Source organism: Delphinus delphis, chromosome 16, assembly GCF_949987515.2.
Source record: "Delphinus delphis chromosome 16, mDelDel1.2, whole genome shotgun sequence".
NCBI lineage: Eukaryota > Metazoa > Chordata > Mammalia > Artiodactyla > Delphinidae > Delphinus > Delphinus delphis.
In genome coordinates this window covers 27,418,524-27,439,189 of record NC_082698.1, presented here as the reverse complement: position 1 = coordinate 27,439,189, position 20,666 = coordinate 27,418,524, and the positions used below count along the sequence as shown (strand labels likewise).

General features: G+C 51.8%; 1 protein-coding gene across 5 annotated transcripts in view; it reads left to right on the top strand.

Moving 5' to 3' along the window:
• Positions 1–6,812, top strand: part of PAX2 (paired box 2) — an 82,892-nt gene extending 76,080 nt beyond the window's left edge. For 3 of the 5 annotated variants that reach the window (XM_060033612.1, XM_060033611.1, XM_060033609.1), the window contains 3 exons: positions 3,731–3,832; positions 6,107–6,193; positions 6,672–6,748. In XM_060033612.1, coding sequence (XP_059889595.1) covers positions 3,731–3,832; positions 6,107–6,193; positions 6,672–6,748 — 266 coding nt within the window. Of the gene's footprint in view, positions 1–3,730; positions 3,833–6,106; positions 6,194–6,671 lie in introns of all 5 variants that reach the window. The other 2 variants (XM_060033610.1, XM_060033608.1) reach the window with 1 other exon arrangement.
• Positions 6,813–20,666: the final 13,854 nt, after the last annotated feature.

Below are 20,666 nucleotides of genomic sequence, written 5' to 3'. Positions count from 1 at the left end.
TGAAGCTATTTTTCTCCTCTTTCTGCACTTTTGCCTGTTTGCTTGAAGGAGGTGGCTGTGATGTCATACAGTTTTAGAGTCTGTCTCCGCTCCCCTTTGTCCACCCATCGGTAGTAATGCAACGCCCAGCACTCTGTCGATTGTTCCTTGCACAGATTCCATTACCCATTCATATTCACTCACTAAAAGAAGTTTGCTCGCAGAATGCTGCTGGGCAAATGGTATGACAGTCTTAGTAATTTGAAAACTTCCTGCAGTGTGTGCTTTCTATTATTGACAATGGTGTTCCAGAAGAATATATGGCTCTGGCAAGAGTTTGGTCAATTTGTTCCTGTTCTTCAGGTGTCACCTGTGGCTAATGAAGCCATTGAGGGCGCTTTGTATGCAGTGGCTTATACCTTTGTTGGCTCAGGGGTCCTGAACGGGCACCTCTTGGTAGTGATGCTGTACTGATGTTACAGAATCCAGTGATACTGTAATGATGTTACAGAAGCCACAACAGCAGAATCACAGCCGCGTGCTTGCATGCTTTTTCCTCATCATGGGTCTCGTCTCTCACACTTAAAAAAATGCTTGAATAGCACTTCCCAGATTCAGTTTTTAAAATAGAATTTGGAAATGTGTCTCTCAATCAACAGTTCTGTGGCTGACTTTCAGCAGGTCAAAGTTTCTATATGCTGGCAGTTGGACCATTTGCAAGAGAAAGATCCAGTGGAAGTAAACACTGCAATAGGGGTGCCTCCAGGTAGCTGGAAACACCTTTCTAGTCATCCCACATTTCCTCTTCTCTCCTGAAGCTAAGTAAGGGAGTGTGTGACACAACCTTAGAGTACAAGGAATTTGTGTGTGAAAAGCTGAGGGAGCTATGCAGCTGCAAATCAGAATTCAGATGCATTTAAATTCCTGTTTATTGAGAAAGAAGCAGCCTTCTCTTCCTGACTGCTTTGTGGACATTAGGATCACAAGACCAAGAATTGGATTTCTGTATTTTTCTATTCAAAACCTCTACATCCTAACTCTCCTCTCTTAGGCCTTTTTTGACAATGAAATGCCATATTATTAATCTCTCTAGGAATTGATAGATGTTGCTTACTTGTCCACTTGAAGTCCTCTCCACTGAGAGATGGTCAGGAAGATTGTACATTTAGTTGACAGTAGAAGTCAATGAAAGAAAACCCACACAGAGCAAACACAGATTCTCTCTGCTATCTCTCTGGGAGTTCAAAATGATCTCTTGTTTGACAGTTCTACTCTGTTGTTTGTCCTTGAGTTTTAAAATGTAAGATATTAGCTATATTAATAAGTAGAGAGAAAATCATTCTGTTGCATGATAAAGCTGAGTCACATCGTATGAGTCCCTCTTTCATCATCCTGTATAAATCTTTCATCATCTTATAAAAATTCACAATCCATTGTTCAAATTATTTGTAGGAAAAAAGCAGATTCAAACGTTTACATTTTGCCCAGCTTTTACCTCTTCAAAGGACACCAACATATATGAAACAGAAAACAATATAATCCACCAGGAATTGGCTATTAAGTCCAATAGAGTGATAGAGAATTAGTCAATAAGTTTTTATTGAGCATCTACCGTATTCTCAACTGTATTACAGAGCAGAAGACAGGGCCTGCCCTCCGTTTGATTATGATCTGTTTGAGGAGGAAAACAACAGGGCTGATGTTTCATGAACTGTAGTGACGTGGTAAACCATGGAGCACAGACACTATAGAAGTTTAGAAGAGAGAAACTTCTCCGATGGGTAGAATAGTAGGGGTTTTAAGCCTTGAGCTTATAAGGGAAGGAAAGGGAAACTATAGCAAGAAGAAGAAAAGAGGTAGCAAAAGCAGAGATTTCACAGCATCCAAGCCAGTGAAAACAGTCACACTAAACCAGAAGGGGTGAGAATCAGAGCTGAGAAAACTGGGTGGGGAAGAGTACCTGGGAGGCTTTGAACGCCTGGCAGAGTGTAGACTGCCTGAGAGACACCCAAACTGTAGACTACAGAGAATCCATGATGGCTCTTACAAGGGAAGTGATGTGATGAAAGCAGCGTTTCATGAGGGCTAGCCAAGCAGCCACGTGAGGCATAGACTGAAGGAGAAGAATGTGGAGGCAGGGAATACAAGCAAAAAAACTGTTGTGGCAGACCCAGGGCAGGTGCTTAGGCGCTGAGCTGTGGAGGTGGTGGAGGAAATGAAGGTGGGACAGATGTAACAGATATTGCTAAGGAGAATTGACAACACCCAGCGACTGACTTCAAAGCTGGGCGTGCTATGTCAAGAACGACTCCAGAGGTTTTGGTCTGATGGTCTTCAAGTAGGTCAGTAGAACTGACTGGGGGGAAGGTGATCTCTTTTATTCCTGTCAGGGTTGAGGTGACAGTGGGACAGCTAATGAAAAGGTTCACAGGCAGCTGGGAATGCAAAAGCCTGAGCTGCATCCCTGTCTACTTAGGGAAGGATGAATCATTCAGATGTGTTAAGGTAGCAGTGAGGAAACTCACACATTTCAGGAAAGTTGGAGGTGAGGTCGACTTTAAGGAGAGAGTGGCAAGGAGAGAGAGAAATGCTTTGGAATAGCCATCGGGAGGATGAGGTCTAGGGCAACTGATGAAAAGAAAGTGGGCCAGAGATGCCTAGTTCTTGCCTTCCTCCAGCCACACCTCTTCCCAGGGTTGGACAGAGGCACTGAAGTGGGAGAGTGGCACTGGCTGACGAGGAGTGTAAGGGAAATATGGAGAGGAGAAAGGGGACCCAGGACCCAGAAAAGGATGAAGTAGTCTCTAGGGCATGGAAGTATGGGAGAGGACAAATTTATTGTCATTAGAGATTGGAGCATGCTAAATTGCAAAGAAGGCGGTGACCGCTTCATGGCGATGGAGGGGGCAGGCAAGGAAGGGGGGCCGTTCAGATACAGCTGTGTTCCAGAGATATCTGTGGACCATGGGTATCTCCCTAAGATTGGCTCACTTTGCCTTCACTCCAGGATACTAGGAAAGCCCTTCCTCCCACTCTCCACACTCTAGCTAATAGACACCTCCAGGGACAGAAGTCTAGCAGCTAGTGGGGAGAGCAGGCTTTGCTCATTGGAACTTGATCTGATCCATTTGCACTGTTAGCTCAAAGCTCCTGATTTGCTTCAGGGATGGTTTTCTATCATTTAAATGCCATGAACACTGACAGCAAAATAGCCCATTGGCTGGCCCCCCACTCTTCACACCTGCCAGGCCCAGCACCTGCAGCTTCACTTGGAGAGGACAAGGAATACCCATCAGCTCCTGTACAAGTGCTGGTGGGGTGTCCTCCAAGCCTGAAGGAAAGATGGGGTGTTAAAGAGGGGAGAGGTGAGCAAGATGATAGAGGTCCATTTGGCTGCTGGATAGACCACAGCTGAATATCTCACTGGGAAGGAGGAGTAAAACCAGGTCATCTCCCTCCCTTCTCCATCTGGGTTTGGGCTACAAACAGACACAAGCAAAGGCAAACACACATACACACATGCACAGAGAGACACACAGAGAGCTACACAGAGCAGAGGTGCACACACACAGCTGCTCATAGGACATTGAGGTAAGCTTAGATACATGTAAGGGCACACCTGGACCTTCTCATTCAGGTGTGCCCCTACATGTCTGCACTCAGCGCTTTCTTTTCCATGGAGTACCCTTGTGTGAGCAGAGGCAGGCCCCTCTCTTCCAGGCCTCACCCCTTCCCCTTTGTGTTTTTCCAGGTCGTGACATGGCGAGCACCACTCTGCCTGGTTACCCCCCTCACGTGCCCCCCACTGGCCAGGGAAGCTACCCCACCTCCACCCTGGCAGGAATGGTGCCTGGTAGGTGACAATGCTGCAGCTGCCTATTTTAGGTGGGAGTAGCTAAACTGTGGGTGAGCCGCTGAGTGGTCTGTAGTCTGAGGCTGGGGCTGGGGGAGACCCAACATCTCCTCCCCTGCAAACCACTGCTGTTCTATCCCTCTCTCTCCCTAGAGGCTGCAGCCGGGGTCCCTCATCCTCCTTCATGAGTAATCCAGTGAGGGAACTTGCAGAAGTGCTTGCAGTAGTGTGTGCACCCTTCTGTACGTCCTGGCCCCTCCTCAGTGCCCACCCACCCCAGTCTGTGCCCAGGAGCACGCAGCCTCAGCTCCACACTCAGTGCCCCAGCCCACCCCCAGCCAGCTGACACTGCTTGGAAGAGTCTGTCCTGGTTTCCATGGAAACTTGGAGCCAAGAACCATTTCCAGGGGCATGTCTGTCACTCAGACAAAGCCACCCTGGTCCACACCAACCCACAGGGAAGACCAGTGTGGAGAGCCGACCCCACCCCAGGGAGAGAAGGGAGTTATTCCCTAAGGAAAGAGGAACAGAAGACAGACTGTGGCAGGAACCAGAGAGACTGGCTTCAGAGAGAGACAAGCTGGAGCACCTCCACATCTCCTGAGAGGAGCCCTGGGCCCTCATTGCTCCTGGGGGCTCTGACCCGTCCCCATCTGAGAGGAGCTGGGTTTGGGCTGTGTGGATCAGAGAGACAGAGGCCATATTTGGGGTCTGGTGACTGCAGCTGGAGGTTGTGCTCTCCCCAGCCCCTCACCCCAGATTGGGAGCTGGGCTTGAAGCCAAAGAGAGTTGAAGTTCCTATTCACAGAAGCACCAAAAAACTCTTGTCTTAAAGAGGATGAGACTCACTGGGCCTGCTTCCTGTCCTGCTGGCTGCCCTCTGTGTGCCCCTTCCCTGAAGCTCAGCTCTCATGCGGGGGAAGATAGAGTAGGGTGACTGGCCCCGTTCCTGGACCGTTCATTCAGGGACAGCCCTGGGTAAGCAGAGGTGGATGTAAGGGGCTGGCCAAGAGGGAGACTGCTGCTGGGTGTTGTAGAATAGGGGCTGAAGGGAGTTGGAGGAACTGGGTAAGGAGAGCTGCTGGTGTGGGTGAGGGTATCCCTGCCCAGATTTGGGGTAGGGCGAATGGAAGTGTTGGGTGCCAGGAGATTCTTCAGGGAAGGTTCCAGCAGTGAGGAGGTGGAGGCTGGAGGAGGTCTTAGAGAGGCGGGGGTGAGGGAGGGGGGAGTCTGCAAGGGGATGGGGATGAGGGGAGCCTCAGAGAGCTCATGGTGGCAAGGGGGGAGTCGTTAAACAGAATCTAGTGCTGATGAGGAAATTACACTTGTTTCATTAGCGATGGGGAAGGAGATAGCTCAGTTCCTCTTGGTCACAGTTGAGCTCAGAAGCTCATTATCCTGCTGCACGCATGCTTTCCCTCCTCGTCAATAAACAGGCTTTCCAGTGGCTGCATCCCCCACCCCCACCCCAGCTCCCTCTCCGAGAGGGGCCCCTTCTCCTCTACTTAACCCGCGGTTAGGGATCACTGTAAACAGTCTGGGGTCATCACACAGGAGAAAGGGCGAGGGGGAAACCCGGAGGCCTGGCCTTTCTCCCGCGAAGGGAGGGAAGCAGCTTCCGACGGCTCCCAGCCCACAGGGGCCCTCCGCTCACCGCTTGAGAACCGGCGGGCAGTCCACCTGCCTCCCGCCGCCTCCTTCCCCTGCTGCGTGGCCCACCTATCAAATCTCTAGAGGGAAAGGAGGGAGGGGGGTGTTTCCCAGCAGAGCCCCCACCCCTTGTACTGGCACCATGCTGAGATGCCATTCTCAGGACTTTCTGGGACAAAGTGTCCCGAGGGCCTGTCTTCGCCACCCTCCCCCGCTTCCACCCTATGGGGCTGTGGCTCCTAGAACCAGAGTTGCCACTAAAGAGACGCTGGCCCCCAACGCAGCGGCGTAGGCGCTCCTGGACCCGGAACAAACCCTTCCTGGGTGGCCCGGAGCGCCTCCGCGGGGGGAGCCCCAGGCGGGCACCGCCCCGCAGTTACCTCCACGCCGGTGTGCGAGGCGGGTCGGTGCTTTTGCGCGCACACGCATACACACACCCCATGGGCTCCCCCCATTTGGACCAGGTGGATTGTTCCGCCTCCACCCTGCCGTCCGCCCGCAGTGGGCATTACCCTGCCCGCTGCACCTGAACCTCGGAGAGACGGGGGAGGCCGCTGGCCGGGCACGTCGGGTCCGCTCTGGCGTTGCGCCGAGTCTGATCCCCACTCCCTCGCCCTCCCGCAGGGAGCGAGTTCTCCGGCAACCCGTACAGCCATCCCCAGTACACGGCCTACAACGAGGCTTGGAGATTCAGCAACCCCGCCTTACTAAGTGAGTACGCCACCTGGCTGGCCGGCGGCTCAGCGCTTCCGTCCGCCCCCCGGCCAGCTCGGCAGTGCTTCCGGACGCGGGTCCGACTCCCCGCGACCCGCCCTTTGGGTGCCCAGCCGGGCAGGCTTGTTAGTGCAGCACTGAGGCCCCGGGATGTCTAGAGGACGCCCGCGCCTCCCGCTCCTCCTAACTCTCCCCTCCGCTCCCTTCCCCGTCGCTGGAAGGCTCTGCGCCGCCCCCACCCTCGGGCCCCCTGAAGGTCCGCAGTCAGGCGGCGGCCGACACCGATCGGGTCCCTCTCCCACCCGGTGAATGCAGCTCTCCTGGGGGCAACCAGCCCCGCAGCCCAGCCAATGCCTCCCTGCCCGGACCCTGCTAGACCCCAGCCCGGGGAGGTCTTTGCTTTGCTTTTCTTTCCTTTTTTGTTCTCCTGTTTGTCCTCTCACCCAGCCCATTCTTCTCCTGTGTTAACTTCCAGGTTCCCCTTATTATTATAGTGCCGCCCCCCGGGGCTCCGCCCCTGCCGCTGCTGCCGCTGCCTATGACCGCCACTAGTTACCGCGGGGACCACATCAAGCTTCAGGCCGACAGCTTTGGCCTCCACATCGTCCCTGTCTGACCGCCCACCCCGGAGGGAGGGAGGATCGACGCGACAAGAAGCCTCCCGGCCACCGCCCCAGACCCACCCCATCCCAGGACCCCTACAGCCCTTCACTTCACCCCGTCGAAGGCCGGACAGGACGGGTGGAGCCGCGGGCGGGACCCTCAGGCCCGGGCCCGCCGCCCCCAATCCCGCCCGCCGCCCCTCCCCGCCTGCCTGGACAGCGCGGCGTCGCGAGGAGGGTCCGACACAGCTCATCCCCGCCTCGCCCGAGCCGACCCGGGAGTCGACCAGCCACCCCGCCGGACTCTGGCCGGGCCCGCCGCTGCGCGGGGGACACGTTTCTGTGACACACAATCAGCGCGGACTGCAGCACGGCCCAGCCCCGGAGCAGCCCGCCTCGGACGCTCCGGCGCCGGGAGGCTTCGCTGGGCAAAGGAAATTAAGAACAAAACGATGTTCTGCAGAAGGGGGAAGAGCCTCCCGCCAAGTCCCCGGGAAAAAGTCCGCACCCCGGCGCCAACCGGACTGCTCCCACCTGTGCCCTGCCCAGAAGGTGGAATGGAATGGGGGCGTGAGGGCCGGGCTCTAGGGACGGGGACGGGGACGGGGGCGGGGGGGGGGGCTTGGTTGTCAGGTGTTTCCAAGGTTGTGACCCAAGGCACGCAGGCCTCAGCAGCCCGCACCCACGGAGCCCGACTCTTGGCTCTTCCCTACTCCACCTGAATTGCCCAGTTCCCCAGGGCCCAGGCATCTCCTACTAGTGACCAGACTCTCAGCCCCGCCTTGCCCCTACCTCAGCGTCTCTTCCATCTGCCGACCTCGCACTTCCCCCTCCTGCCCGTCTTTTTCCCAGCCCACGACGCTCTGCATCTCTCCTCCCTAACTCGCTGCCCCGCCGGAGGCTCTTCCGTGCCTGCCTCAGGACCAGTTTCCGCAGGCCGCGGCACTGGTCTTCCCCGAGCGGTTGCTTGATGCCCCCCCGACTCCCCCGACACAGACTCTCAATCTGCAGGTGGTGGGAGCAGGGTCTGAGCTGGCGTATGAGCTGCGCGGGGTGGGAGGTGGGGGGCTGCCCACTCCACCCCCTCCCACCCACCTCCAGCCTCCTCCTCTGGCAGGAAATGAACAGGGCCGCAAAAAGTCTACATTTATTTAATATGATGGTCTTTGCAAAAGAGGAAAACAAAAACAAAAACCCAACAGGCTGCTGCTTCGTAGAAAGACGGTGTGTGTCGTGTGAAGGCGAACCCCTGTGTATATAACCCCACCCCGTCCACCCCGCCCCGCCCCGCCCCGCCGGGTAGAGTCCCAGTTGCCCGCCCGTCCTGCCTGTAGATACGCCCTGCTGTCTGTGCTGTGAGAGTCGCCGCTCGCTGGGGGGGAGGGGGGGACACAGCTACACGCCCACTAAAGCACAGCACGTCCTGGGGGAGGGGGGCTTTTTTTGTTTTTCTGTTACAAAAAAGTACGAAAGAAAAGAAATCTCTATGCAAAATGACGAACATGGTCCTGTGGACTCCTCTCGCCTCTGTTTTGTTGGCTATTTCAATGTAATTCCCTGTTTTCGCTCTCTCCTCATCTCTCTCCTCTGCATCTCTCCCCTCTCCATCTCTCTTCTCTGCTTCTCTCCCCCGACTCTGTCTCTCTCAGTCTTCGTCTCTCTTGTCTCTCTCCCTCCCTCGGCCTCTCTCCCCAGCCCTGCCCTGGCTGCCTTGCCCCCTGAGACTAGATCAGAGGTGGCAGCTCCAGCCCCCAGGCTCGCCCCTCGAGGCCGTGCCCCGCGCGCCCTGGGGCGCCGGCGGCCAGGCCGCCCTGCCCCGTAGTTGCTCTCTCGGTAGCGGCGATGCGCCCTGCATGTCTCCTCACCCGTGGATCGTGACGACTCGAAATAACAGAAACAAAGTCAATAAAAGTGAAAAAATAAATAAATAAATAAAAATCCTTGAACAAATCCGAAAAGGCTTGGAGTCCTCGCCCAGATCTCTCTTCCCTTGGAGCCTTTTTTTTTGAAAAGGAAAACGAGAGAGAATAGTTAAGGGAACTGCCGGTGCCCAGCCAGGCTCCAGTGGCCCGAGCCGGGCAGCGAGGGAGCCGAGGTTCAAACTCCGAGGCCCGTCCCATTCCAGTCCCTGTGGGGCTGGCGCGACAGGGGACCCAGACCCAGGACCCAGCCGAACCCTCGGAAGATCCCCCGATGGCTCTGGTCTCCTTGGCCACTTTCAGCGCGTCGGTTCGTTTTGATTCTTTTCCTTTTTTTTTTTTTTTTTTTTTTTGCACATGACAAATAATAATAATAAATAATAATAAAAATAAAATTTTGTATGTCACTCCCCATGGCTCCAGGTTTGTCTCTACCTGTCTCTGAGACAGGCCTTCCCTCACACTGTTCGATCTCAAATAAACCCTCAATAATCCTCCCAAGGGCACTTCCATTGCGACCACCCTGCCACCCCTTTGCTGAGACCCTCCTCCCACCCCTTTTCGGACCCTCTCATCGGCAGCCGAAAGCCGGCAATGGCCCAGACGAGTCTGCCTGCCCCCCACCTCCCCCTTCGGGGCGAGGAGTTTTCGCTTTGCAAAACTTGGGACTACCTTCGAGTGAGTGATTTGGTCTCCCTACCTCTCCAACCACACCCAAACTTAGGGTGCAGGCTCTCAGAATGCGACGTCGGAGGTCCTCTCCACATGGGTGGGGGGTTGTCTGCTGTCCTGTCTCCCTCCTCCGTGCCTCAATTTTTATCCCCCAGGCCGCACAGATACCACAGACGCTTGCCACCAGTTTCCTCGCTGCTCATTTATTTCCGGGCCGGGACAGCATCCAGCCCTGCAGAGACGGGAAGAACCAGAGGGCTCAAGCGACCTCGCGCACCCCCTGATTCTGGTGGAGTCCCGGCCTGGGCGAGCAGCTGCTAGGATTGGTGCAGTCCGGGTGTATCTTGAGGGCATACAGGCGCCTATATTGTGGGTCGGTTGGTTGGTCGCTGGCTCCCATTTCTGTTGGTCTGCGTGGGTCTACATGTCCCTGTGTGAGTCTGAGGGTGGGGAAGTGGGAGAACTGTTGGGTTTTCTCAGACACCCTTACTGTTCTTGTGCCCGGTGTCCAGTGAAGGATGAGTGTCTGTCCCTGGGTCTCTCTGTTCCTGTTTGGGGGAGAAATGGAGTGATTGTCCAGGCTGCTTCTACGATACTTGGAAGGGGTTTGCTCTCCATCCCTTCAGCAGCCTCCCAGTTCCAGCCCTCCCACAAAGGCCAGGGCCTCCACCTGTTCTCCGCCCTTGGATACTTTCCTTCTCTGCCCCTGGGAAACCTTCCCAGCTCAGCTTCCATCTCTGTCTCCTCCCACTTGAAAGCCTCTTGAAGCTCTGAGCTGCCAGGGGTGGCTGGGCAGCTGCAAGCAGAGCCTAGAGGCAGACCTAGGAATGACCTTTCCCATTGGCTGCAGTCAGTGTCTCCCAGGCACCTCCTTTCCATCATGATTCCAACAGGCCTGTCTTTCCCCAAGCCTATTTGCCCAGCCTACTCACATCATGACACTGTGGGACCCCCAACAAATCAGCAAGCCCTTAATCAAGTCCATCCCCTTCCTTCTCCCTCCCCACTTGTGTCTCCTCCCTATTCCCATCTTAGCAAATGACAGTCCCACCTTCCATCCTGCCCAGTGCTGCTCCTTTTAATCACCAGTCTCTTAGAAGAGTGGTCTTCAAACTTCTTTGATCATACACCCTATCAGTAAAAAGAAGTAAATATGTACTTGCAATATAAGTATAGTTACTTGTTTACAAATTCCATAAATGTACTACTAGACTAACATATTATGAATCTTACAAGACATAAAATAGAAAAAGGATGAGATTGGAATACATAGAAATTCCAGTGTTCTCTTCTCATGCATAAATTGCTCCCCCTGGAAGATGCACCCCACTTCAGAGAGCCTGCTCAGAACCCATGGAAATCCAGCAGGGCAGAACTCCTGATTGTTGCCTGGTGCACAGTGAGTGAATTCCTGGAGGTCGTCAGGGCACTGGGTTGGCCCAGTCAATGCTGCGTTCATCCCGTAGAGTAGGCTATCTGGCCCCAACTGCCCGGCTTTGCCTCCAGGTGCCCCCAGAATGGGAGCCCTGGCCTGCTCAATTCATCAGATTGGGAGCCAGGGCCTCTTACCTGGGTCCCACCAGAACTTCTTACCTTCTATTCTATTTCTGGTCTCCTTCATACCAAATTGGACAGCGAGGATCCGCTGTCAACAGTAACCACCACTGCCCAGCTTTCATGCTGTGTCGCTCCTGGGGTGCTGATTTCTGCTTGGAATCAGCCTAAGGGCCCCCAAAACATGTTCTACAATCTTTGACCAGTTGCCTGTTCTAACTGCAGTCTCATTTACCCACCCCAAACACAAACAGGGCCTATTCTCCAGCCTCGTTGTTCCTCAGAACTCACCTAATTCTGACCCTGCTAGCCCTGTCCCCCAACCCTACTCCCACAGAGTTCCCAGCTGAGGTTCACCAAGTATGACAGAAACTGTCCTGGGTTGAGGGAACGGCAGGAGCAAAGACATGGAGGCATGGAAATATACCAGACAAAATGTGGCTGGAGGGCTTCCTTGGTGGCGCAGTGGTTGAGAGTCTGCCTGCCGATGCAGGGGACACGGGTTCATGCCCCAGTCCGGGAAGATCCCGCATTCTGCGGAGCGGCTGGGCCCGTGAGCCATGGCCGCTGAGGCTGTGCGTCCGGAGCCTGTGCTCCGCAACGGGAGAGGCCACAACAGTAAGAGGCCCGTATACCGCAAAAGAAAAAAAAAATGTGGCTGAAGTATAAGCTGCCTGGTGAAAGACAGAGGGGGTTGGGAGAGGTGACAGGAGATGAAGCTTAAAGGTAGTTGAGAGCCAGGACACTAGAAATGTCCAAATGGTATCCATCACTTGACAGCTACTTTAAGGAAGCTGCCCCACTCACATCCCTTCCTGCCCGTGTATCCACCAATAACTCTGTTACTAGAATTGGACTCATGCACAAATCCAAGCTGAGCCAATTAGTCCCCCTCTCTCAGGACACAGAACTAGGAAGTACAGAGAGAAAGAGGCCATTTACCATGAAAGTCAAAGCCCAACGGAGGCCCTGAGGGGATTCCCCAGTCTTCTTCTTCTCAGTCAAGGACAACTCCATTCTACCAGTCACTCAAGCCAAAACCCCAAATCTTCCCCTGACTCCTCCTGTCTCTCCCATCACATATCTGATCCACCAGCAAAACCAGACAGTTCTACCTTTAAAAGATCCAGAATTTGACCACTTCTGGTGATCTGCACTCTACCATCCCAGTTCAAGCCAGTAAAATCCTTCACCTCGATTTGCAAAAAAAGTTCTAATTGGCCTTCCTGTTTCCATCTTTGCCCCACCTACCCCAGTCGACTCTCTTCCCATCAGCAGAGTGATTCTCCAAAATGTAAAGTAGAGCATGCTCCTCCTCTGCTCAAAGCCCCCCAGAGGCTCCCTTTCTCCATCGTAGTCAGAATGCTAAAACTGATCTATAAGGTCCTGCGTGTTCTGAGTGTCCCCTGTCGCCCCACCTCCACCCCTACAACCCCCCCCAGCTCACTGTGCTCTGAGCCTGTTGCCCTCTGTGCCGCGCTTCGCCTACACCAAGCATGAGCCTTCTCAAGACATTTGCTTTTTTTTTTTTTGGCCACGCCACGTGGCATGTGGGATCTTAGTTCCCTGACCAGGGAACAAACCCGTGCCCCCTGCAGAGGAAGCGCGGAGTTCCAACCACTGGACCGCCAGGGAATTCTCAAGACATTTGCTCTTTTTTTTTTTGAGGTTTTTGGTTTTTTTAAATTTATTTGGTTGCTCCGGCTCCTTAGTTGTGGCATGCGAACTCTTAGTTGCAGCATGCATACGGGATCTAGTTCCCTGACCAGGGACTGAACCCGGACCCCCTGCATTGGGAGCGTGGAGTCTTAACCACTGCACCACCAGGGAAGTCCCAAGACATTTGCTCTTTTTTTTTTTTTTTAAGAAAGAGCATCCAGTATTTTTATTTATTTAATAAATTATTTTATTTATTTATTTTTGGCTGCATTGGGTCTTCATTGCTGTGCGCGGGCTTTCTCTACTTGTGGCGAGCAGGGGCTACTCTTCATCATGGTGCGCGGGCTTATCGTTGCAGTGGCTTCTCTTGTTGCACAGCATGGGCTCTAGGCGCATGGGCTTCAGTAGCTGTGGTGTGCGGGCTCAGTAGCTGTGGTGCACGGGCTTGGTTGCTCTGCGGCATGTGAGATCTTCCTGGACCAGGGCTCGAACACGTGTCCCCTGCATTGGCAGGCGGATTCTTAACAACTACACCACCAGGAATGCCCAAGACATTTGCTCTTGATGTGCCTTTTCCCCCTAGCAGCCCCATGACTGGCTCCCCCACTTCCTTAAGATCTCCGCACCCCCCCTCCATTTGAAACTGTCCCTCCCCCATCCTGTGTAGTTCTTATGGGACTGTCAATCAGAATGCCCCATCAGCTCCTGACCATAGATGTGGGCCTGAGACCTATGTCTGGCCAATGGGGACCCCATATCCCGGTTCAAAGCACGTAGATTTCAAGTTATGAAGAGTCCTCTTAGAAGGCTTTTTACTGGGGACTGGAAGAGAGAGGGCCTCTTCTTCCTTTGGTCTGTGAGCTGCAACGATAGGGCTTTGGACCCCTAGGGACAGCTTCCCACCATGTGGAGAGTCCCTGCCTGAGAGCTCAGTGCAGTCACATTCAGAGTCAAGCAGGGACACGCAGAGCTGAGAGGGAGACAGAAGGAGAGCTCTGGCGATATCATTCAAGCCTCTGGAGCCAGCTCGGCCTAAAGCAAGGCCACTTTGGGACTTCCAGGGTCGTAAGCCAGTACCTTCTCCTTTTTTTTTTTTCACTTAAGCAAATGTGTTGAGTGTCTACCAATTGTAACCCCAAAGTTCTGACTTAAACAGTTCTGGGGGGCATGGATGCCCTCTTAAGAATTTTAATTTTTTTCTATAGGCAAAGAGGGTCATGGAAAGTTTTTGAGCAAGAGAGAGCGGAGTAATAGACCCTCATTTCTCGAGGAGTTCTCTGTCTTCAATGTGAGGAGTGGGATGCAAGGAGAGACAGTGGGTATGGGGAGACCTGTACGAGCCCACTGCAATGGTCCAGGCAAGAGATGATGGGGTCCATGCTAAGGGTTAGCTCAGCAAGGACACTGACTTGGAGACACAACAAGGTTAGAATTTTAAGTAAAAGAAGAAAAGTACAGAACAGTGGACACACTGTGTGAGAAAGAGGGAAAATAAGGATTTTACCACATTTGCTTATATATATATAACAAACATTGAAAAAATTAATAATCTAATAAAAATGGTTATCTCTGAACAGGTGGATGGGGACTAGGTAAGGGTGAGATTTCTGTGAGTACACTTTCTTAATGTAGTTTTGAGCTTAAAAATTTTAAATTAAAAAAAAAGTAAAGAGACAACCAGCTCCTTGACACAGATAAGCATAATTGTTTGATGAATAAGCTAGATTTTGCTTTTTTTATTGCATGACTGAGGGAAAGACCATTGGATTTGGTGAATAGGGGCCACCTGGCGACCAGAAAGCTAGTGCTTTCTGAAGGTGGAGGGAGAGCTGCAGGGGGAGGGGTGGCTGAGAACTGGGGAAGTAGATGGAGGCAGAGTGTAAACAATTCTTTAGAAAAGTTTGGAAGGGAAGGGAACACAAGAAGGGTCGGGAGATGCTGCAGTCAATGAGATCAAGGGAGGGTCCTTTCAGGCTAAGGCTACGTGCGCGGGCCTGTGGCTGCGCAGAGGATGGAGACTGGGCGGGGGAAGAGGGGTTGTTCAGAGATGGACTGAGGGGCTTATGGAAAGAAGCCTGAAAGAATGGGGTGGAGGCATAGGGGTGAGGGATGGGGAGAAGCCGAGAATTCTGCGGGGAGAGGCAGATCATGAGGGGTTAGGAGCTCCTATCGCTGCTCAGAGAGAGTGCAGGAGACACAGTTGCTATCTGCTGAGAGTGGGGGGAGAAGGGCTGGGCCCTGCCTTGTGGAGGGTAAAGAGTTTTGGAAGAATCTTTCTGGGAGATTTAGAAGGTAGTCTGTGAGGGCAGAAGGAGCACTTTGCCAGGCTGCAGCAGGGAGAGCACACATGGGTGGTGGACCCTTGCCTTGATCCAGGGCTCCCCTCACCCTGGCTGGCTCCATCTCTCAGGACTCAGGGTTCAGGGCCCGAGATTACACTGCTCTCCCCTCTCCCATCCCACTCCTCCATTTGGCCTCCCTACCTGATTGAACCCCAGCAGCACCTTGGGCCCATTCCCATGGTCTGACCTTTGTGACCGTCCATCCCCAAGTGCCCAGGCTCAGCCTCAATTTCCTGGTAGAAGAGCCACCCCCTCCCTAAGGAATTCTCAGCCCCCAGATGCAACCTAGAAGCAGAGCAAAAGGCATGTGTGTATGGAGTCATCTCCAAGCCGAAAGCAGAAGGGACCCAGAAGTTGACTCACAAGATCACTGTGTGACCTTCAACAAGCCCCTCCCTCTATCCATGCCTCAGTTTCCTCGTGTGTAAAACCAGCCTCTAGGACTCCTTCCCACTTTGACATTCTAAGCTTCTGCAGTTGTATATGGTAGGTGGCCTGGCAATCGCTGTGGCCCAGAGAAGTTCAAGAAAGCTCTGTGGAAGTGGGGTGGATACATTCAGATGGGGAAGGGGATGGGGGACTTTTTAAGCTAGAAAAGGAGGCATGGATTTATTAATCTGTTGCCATTTCTCCGACCTGGGAGTCAGTACTTCCTTTTGCTGTCTCTCTTCCCAGAATCTGCCCAGGGATCTCTAGGAGGATGGTGGGGACCATTGAGGGTGCAGGGCAGGGGACTATGGGAGGGAGACAAAGGAAGCAGCTATTTGGGGCCAACTACATTTCCTGCCTCCTCCCGACACCCCCGCCTGCCCAAACCATTCCAGTACCCTAATTAGCCAGTCCCTTAGGCCCCTGTTAGCCAGGCCGGCTGAGCGCCCAACTCCCTGGGGACCAGCCCCCTTACCCCCCAGACTAATCAGTCCCTTTGCTCCTTGAGTGCACGAACATGCACACACACATGCATGCATACACACACACACATACAGACACACACTCCCTTATTCTCTCCCAGAGCCCCAGGCCCCATTCCAGCCTTCAGAGGGTTAAGGTAGGGTGGTGCTGAATTCCCCCAATGAAGATACCCTATCTGAGATGATTGAAGGATCGGGAAGGAGTCAGACAAAGTTTGGAGGGTCCTCTCCAATTTAGTGTTTTCTCTCAAACTTGTGGGATCAAGGATGTGTATCAAAGCATGCAGCCATGATTGGGGGTGCTCTAGGGCACCCCAAACCCTTGGGCTGAGAATTCTCAGGTCCCTATCTATGGTCAATACTCACCCCAACCCAGACACCCTCCTCCCCTTCATCTCAGCCCCCCCGATTCATCTCTCCACCCCCCTGCCCCCCGACACCCGCACTGTCAGCCCAAACACATGATAAATTGCCCTGTCAACAGAATTCATTCAGGGACCAATTAATTCCACAGAAATGAACCAGGAGCCATCAGTTGCTGAAAAACTCAGTGCAGGGAGCAGAGGGAGGGGGTGCAGGCGGGGGGTGGGCGGCAGAGGAGGGGACGGGGAGGCTGGGGAAGTTAGTCTGACAGAAATTGGTCATTTAATGCTTAAGTGCACGCTAGACAGCCCTGTCATCGCCCGCGGCCCCCGTGCGGGATTAATTATCGGAGGAGGAGAGGGCAGCCCAGCCCAGCCCAGCCGTCTGTCACCAACCAAGGCTAGAGTCACCTAGGACTTGGCCACTCTACGTCCACTTCCAAGTCTCCAGGCGTCCTGCTCCCTCAGCTTCCAGGTGCCCCCAGATCCCAGCCCTAGGCCCAACCTCATGTCTTAGACCCTCAGCCGCATTTAGTCAAGGCCTTGCCATCAGCTATCTTAATCAGGAAGGCTTCTTTGGCCCCTTGACTGTGTTAGGCCCCATAACTTCCTGTGCCCCCCATCATTACCCTCAACCATCTTGGGTGACTCTTTGTGCAGAGTCTAAGGCGTGATTGTCCCAACCGTTGATCCTAATCTGAGGGAACGGCACCATTTCCCACTCAACTACTTAAGTCAGAATCCCACAAGTCGTCTTTGACCCCTCCCTCTCCCTCATCCCACTCAGCCAATCAGAATCCACGTCCTGTCAGTTCAACCTCCCGGAAACATAGCAAATCTGGGCCACCTGCTTCTAGCTCCCCCTCACCACCATCAGCGACTCTGCCTGCTCTCCTGATTTAGGCTCTTTCTTGTAGCTAATGTTATCTTTTACAATGCAAATAATATCCTGATGTACCCCACCACACTCATACACATACACACTAACTTCCGGTTTAACTCTTTGATGGACCCCCATGGGCCTGCAGGGGGTCAAGTCCAAACTCCTGACTCACAAGCCACAAAGCCCCGACCTCTGCCACTAGCCCAGCCTTGCCTCCAGCACACTTCCCCTGCTCTCTCTGCTCCAGCCCCACTGACCTTCCCCTCCTGCCTTTGCACACGCTGTTCTTCTCGAAGCCTGAAAAATTCTACCCTGCCACACCCACTACTCACTTGACTAACTCCTATTCATCCTTGAGATTTCAGATTAAATGTCACTCCCTCCAGGAAGCCTTCCCTGAACCCATGAGGTGCTTTTACAGCTCCCAAACTTCCCCATTCATCAACATGTCACCATACTTGTGCATTGTCTCTCTGTCCACCAAATGTTAAGTTTCACAGGAATGGAGTCCGTGTCTTTATCCTTCGTGTCTGGAACTTAGTGGATACCAGAAAATACTTGGTGAATAAATAAATGAATGAATAAAGGCCTAATCTTGTCTTGGCTCTATCCCTGGCCTGACTCTGGGGTCAAGATCCCCAGAGTCAGATCTCTCCTGGCAGCCCAAGACATGTTGGGGTGGCTGGGAAGATAAGAAACCCTCAGAGGACACTCAGTCAACCTGTGAGCCCATCAGACTGACTTAAGCCAGCTGTGCTGGGTGGATTCAGATGAGGCTGCAGACAGTTGGAGGTTAGAATGGTAGAGAGAATGACCGGAAGGACTTGCTAGAAGAGCAAAGCCCAGGATCTGGAAGAAGCATGCTCTGTGCAGCGAGTTGGGTGCATGCGAAACATGGGGCTGACCAGTGGAGGAGAGGGAGAAACAGTTGGAGAGCGAACTTTCCAAAACTGATTTTGATATATTTACCTAAGTTTGAACTGACAGGACGAGGATACTGATTGGATGAAAAGGATGAAGGAAAGGGAGACCAGTTTGTGAAGGGCAATGAGTGCCAGGCTAAGTTTGGCCTTTCTCCTGCCCTTGATGAGGAAGGGGGTCACTGGTTGCTTCTTAAGACGGCCAGATGCAAAGTTTTGTTTGCAAAGGTAATTCTGGATGCCAGACAGAGTGGTTGAAGGGAAAGGTTAAGGCAAGGAGAACTTTAGGAGGCTGCTGCAGTTATGAGAAATGAGGAAGAGAGATTGACTTGTGGAAGGAAGGTCTGTGATGGAGAAGTCTCCCACGAGGGACAGAGGGGGATGAGGTGAACCGAGTGGACTCCATCAAGCTGCCCAAGAAGGTCTAGTGACAGCCTCACTGGGATGGCATATCTGGACCTGGCTGCCAATTGGACCTGAAGGTGAGGAAGAGAGATAGGGCAAAGATAACTGCTTCCAAGAAGCTGGGTGGCTGATTGGGCTATCAGTAGAGGTAAGAAGAGAGGCCTCCTTGGGACTAGAAACAATGAGCATGACTTTGTATGCTGAGTGTACGCGTGTGAGCAACATACATGGGCATGGTGTCCAATAGACAGAATTATAGGGAGCAAATCGGCTTTGGGATGTAGAATTGGGAGATATACTTTCCTGCTCTCACTCTCCTATCCTCCAAATTTGTATTTTAGTTTGGATGAGCCAATGTAATTTTGTGACAAAGTAGTAGTATAATACTGAAACAAAGTGGTTCTACAATAATATAATGCAGTAAAGATGTGTCACCAGGTATAAGTGATAGGGTAGGGCTGTAATGGTGTAATCCAGAAACAGGATAACCATACAATAATTTACTAATATCAACCAGGAAATGATTTACTGGTTAACAAATGGGGCTATATTGTGGTAATGCGGTAACCCTGTAATCAGGGACACCTTCGGGCTGAAATGACTGTAAAAACCATGCAACCAATCAATGAAACGACCAACTTACAGTGTAATCATGTTAACTCAGTAACACTGTACTAATATAGTGACGTCAGAATGGTGATGATGTCACACAATAATAAAGCCTCAAGGACAGTGGAAGGGAAGAGGAACACTTATCCTGAGCCCAAGGCCCTGAGAATGGAGGGAGAGAGCTCTTTCTAAGTTTGAAAAGAAGCTTCCTCAGGAAACAGCAGAGGTCTGGAAGCAGCTTCTGCAGGGATGATGCAGCCTGGGACAAGAAAGAGCTGAGTCAAGAAGGGAAGTTGGGGAAGCAAGAAATAGTGGCCCCTGTCGGGCTTTGCAGGCCAGGACACAGCTCTCTGAGGCTGGCCAGAATGCAGGGGCCCAGGCTGGGGTCCGAAGGACACAGCCCCTAACTGACAGCATTCAGTGCTCTGAGTACTCACGTGGCCCAAGTGGTATCTGCTTCTTCTGAAACTAAAGGGATGGTAAATCACATTCAGTAATTGTAAGATTCTTGGAATCATCAAGTTGACAAAAATAGGAAAGAAAACTCAGAGCTAATAATAGCATGATTGAAAACAACTCACATTTATCCAACCTTTAGTATGGGCTAGGCACTGAGCTCAGTGTTCTTCCTGCATTATCCACAATAACCCTATTAAGAAGGTTTTATTATTTCTATTTTACAGATAAAGATAATGAGACCAAGACATATTAACATATTTGCCCAAAGTCACACAGCAAGTAACAAGTAGAGGTGGAATTCAAACCCAGGTCCATTTCCCTTTTAAAGTACATCCATACCTTGACATTGGGTATCTGCTTTAAGAAGTGCATGCCCTTAGGTAAGAAGCAAAACAGGGAGCAGGCTGAGTCACAACATAAACATGGAACATATTCCTGGACATAAGTTTTATTAAAAGACTAATATTAAGGTGGATAAAAATGTGTATAATAGGCGAACATTTATCTAAGAAAGGAGGAATATGAAGGCATATACTTTTTAACTTACATTTTACAAAATGGAAAAATAAACAAAAAAGTTTTTTTTTAAGTTCATCTATTGAAGAAGGGAGGAAACAAAATGGAAAGGACAGGGTAGAAGGTTGATATCACTGATAGCTCATATTGCAGATTTGACTTTAGAACCATGTAAATATTTTACATAATGTCACAACAAAATTAAGTAAATAAATAAGCAATCCCCAAAGAAGCAAAAGCAAAATAAAAACAAATGAACCTAACTCTCTATTGAGCTGGTATCATAACCACATAGAGAGAAATTATTCCAAGTAATTTAAAACCTAGTAGTTGACTATATATGCATTGCCTAGTGGGGCATACACCGATAAAGCAAATAAGTAATGATATTTATATTCTTGGAGTTTTTTTGATGTGGGAGAAACAAACAAAACCAGATGGAAGATCAAGGAAGAGAAGTAAAATCCCTATAGTCCTGGATTTAATTGGATGTATTACTAGTAGCTCTTGATGCATTCTAACTTTTAAAAAATTCATTTCCTGGCTCTGTGCACTGAAAAGGACAAGAAACTGACGAACTCGGTAGCAGTAAGCACCTCTAGTTCCCAGATTGTGGTCTTTAAATACCACTTTGCACTAAAAGGAACCAGGACTCTT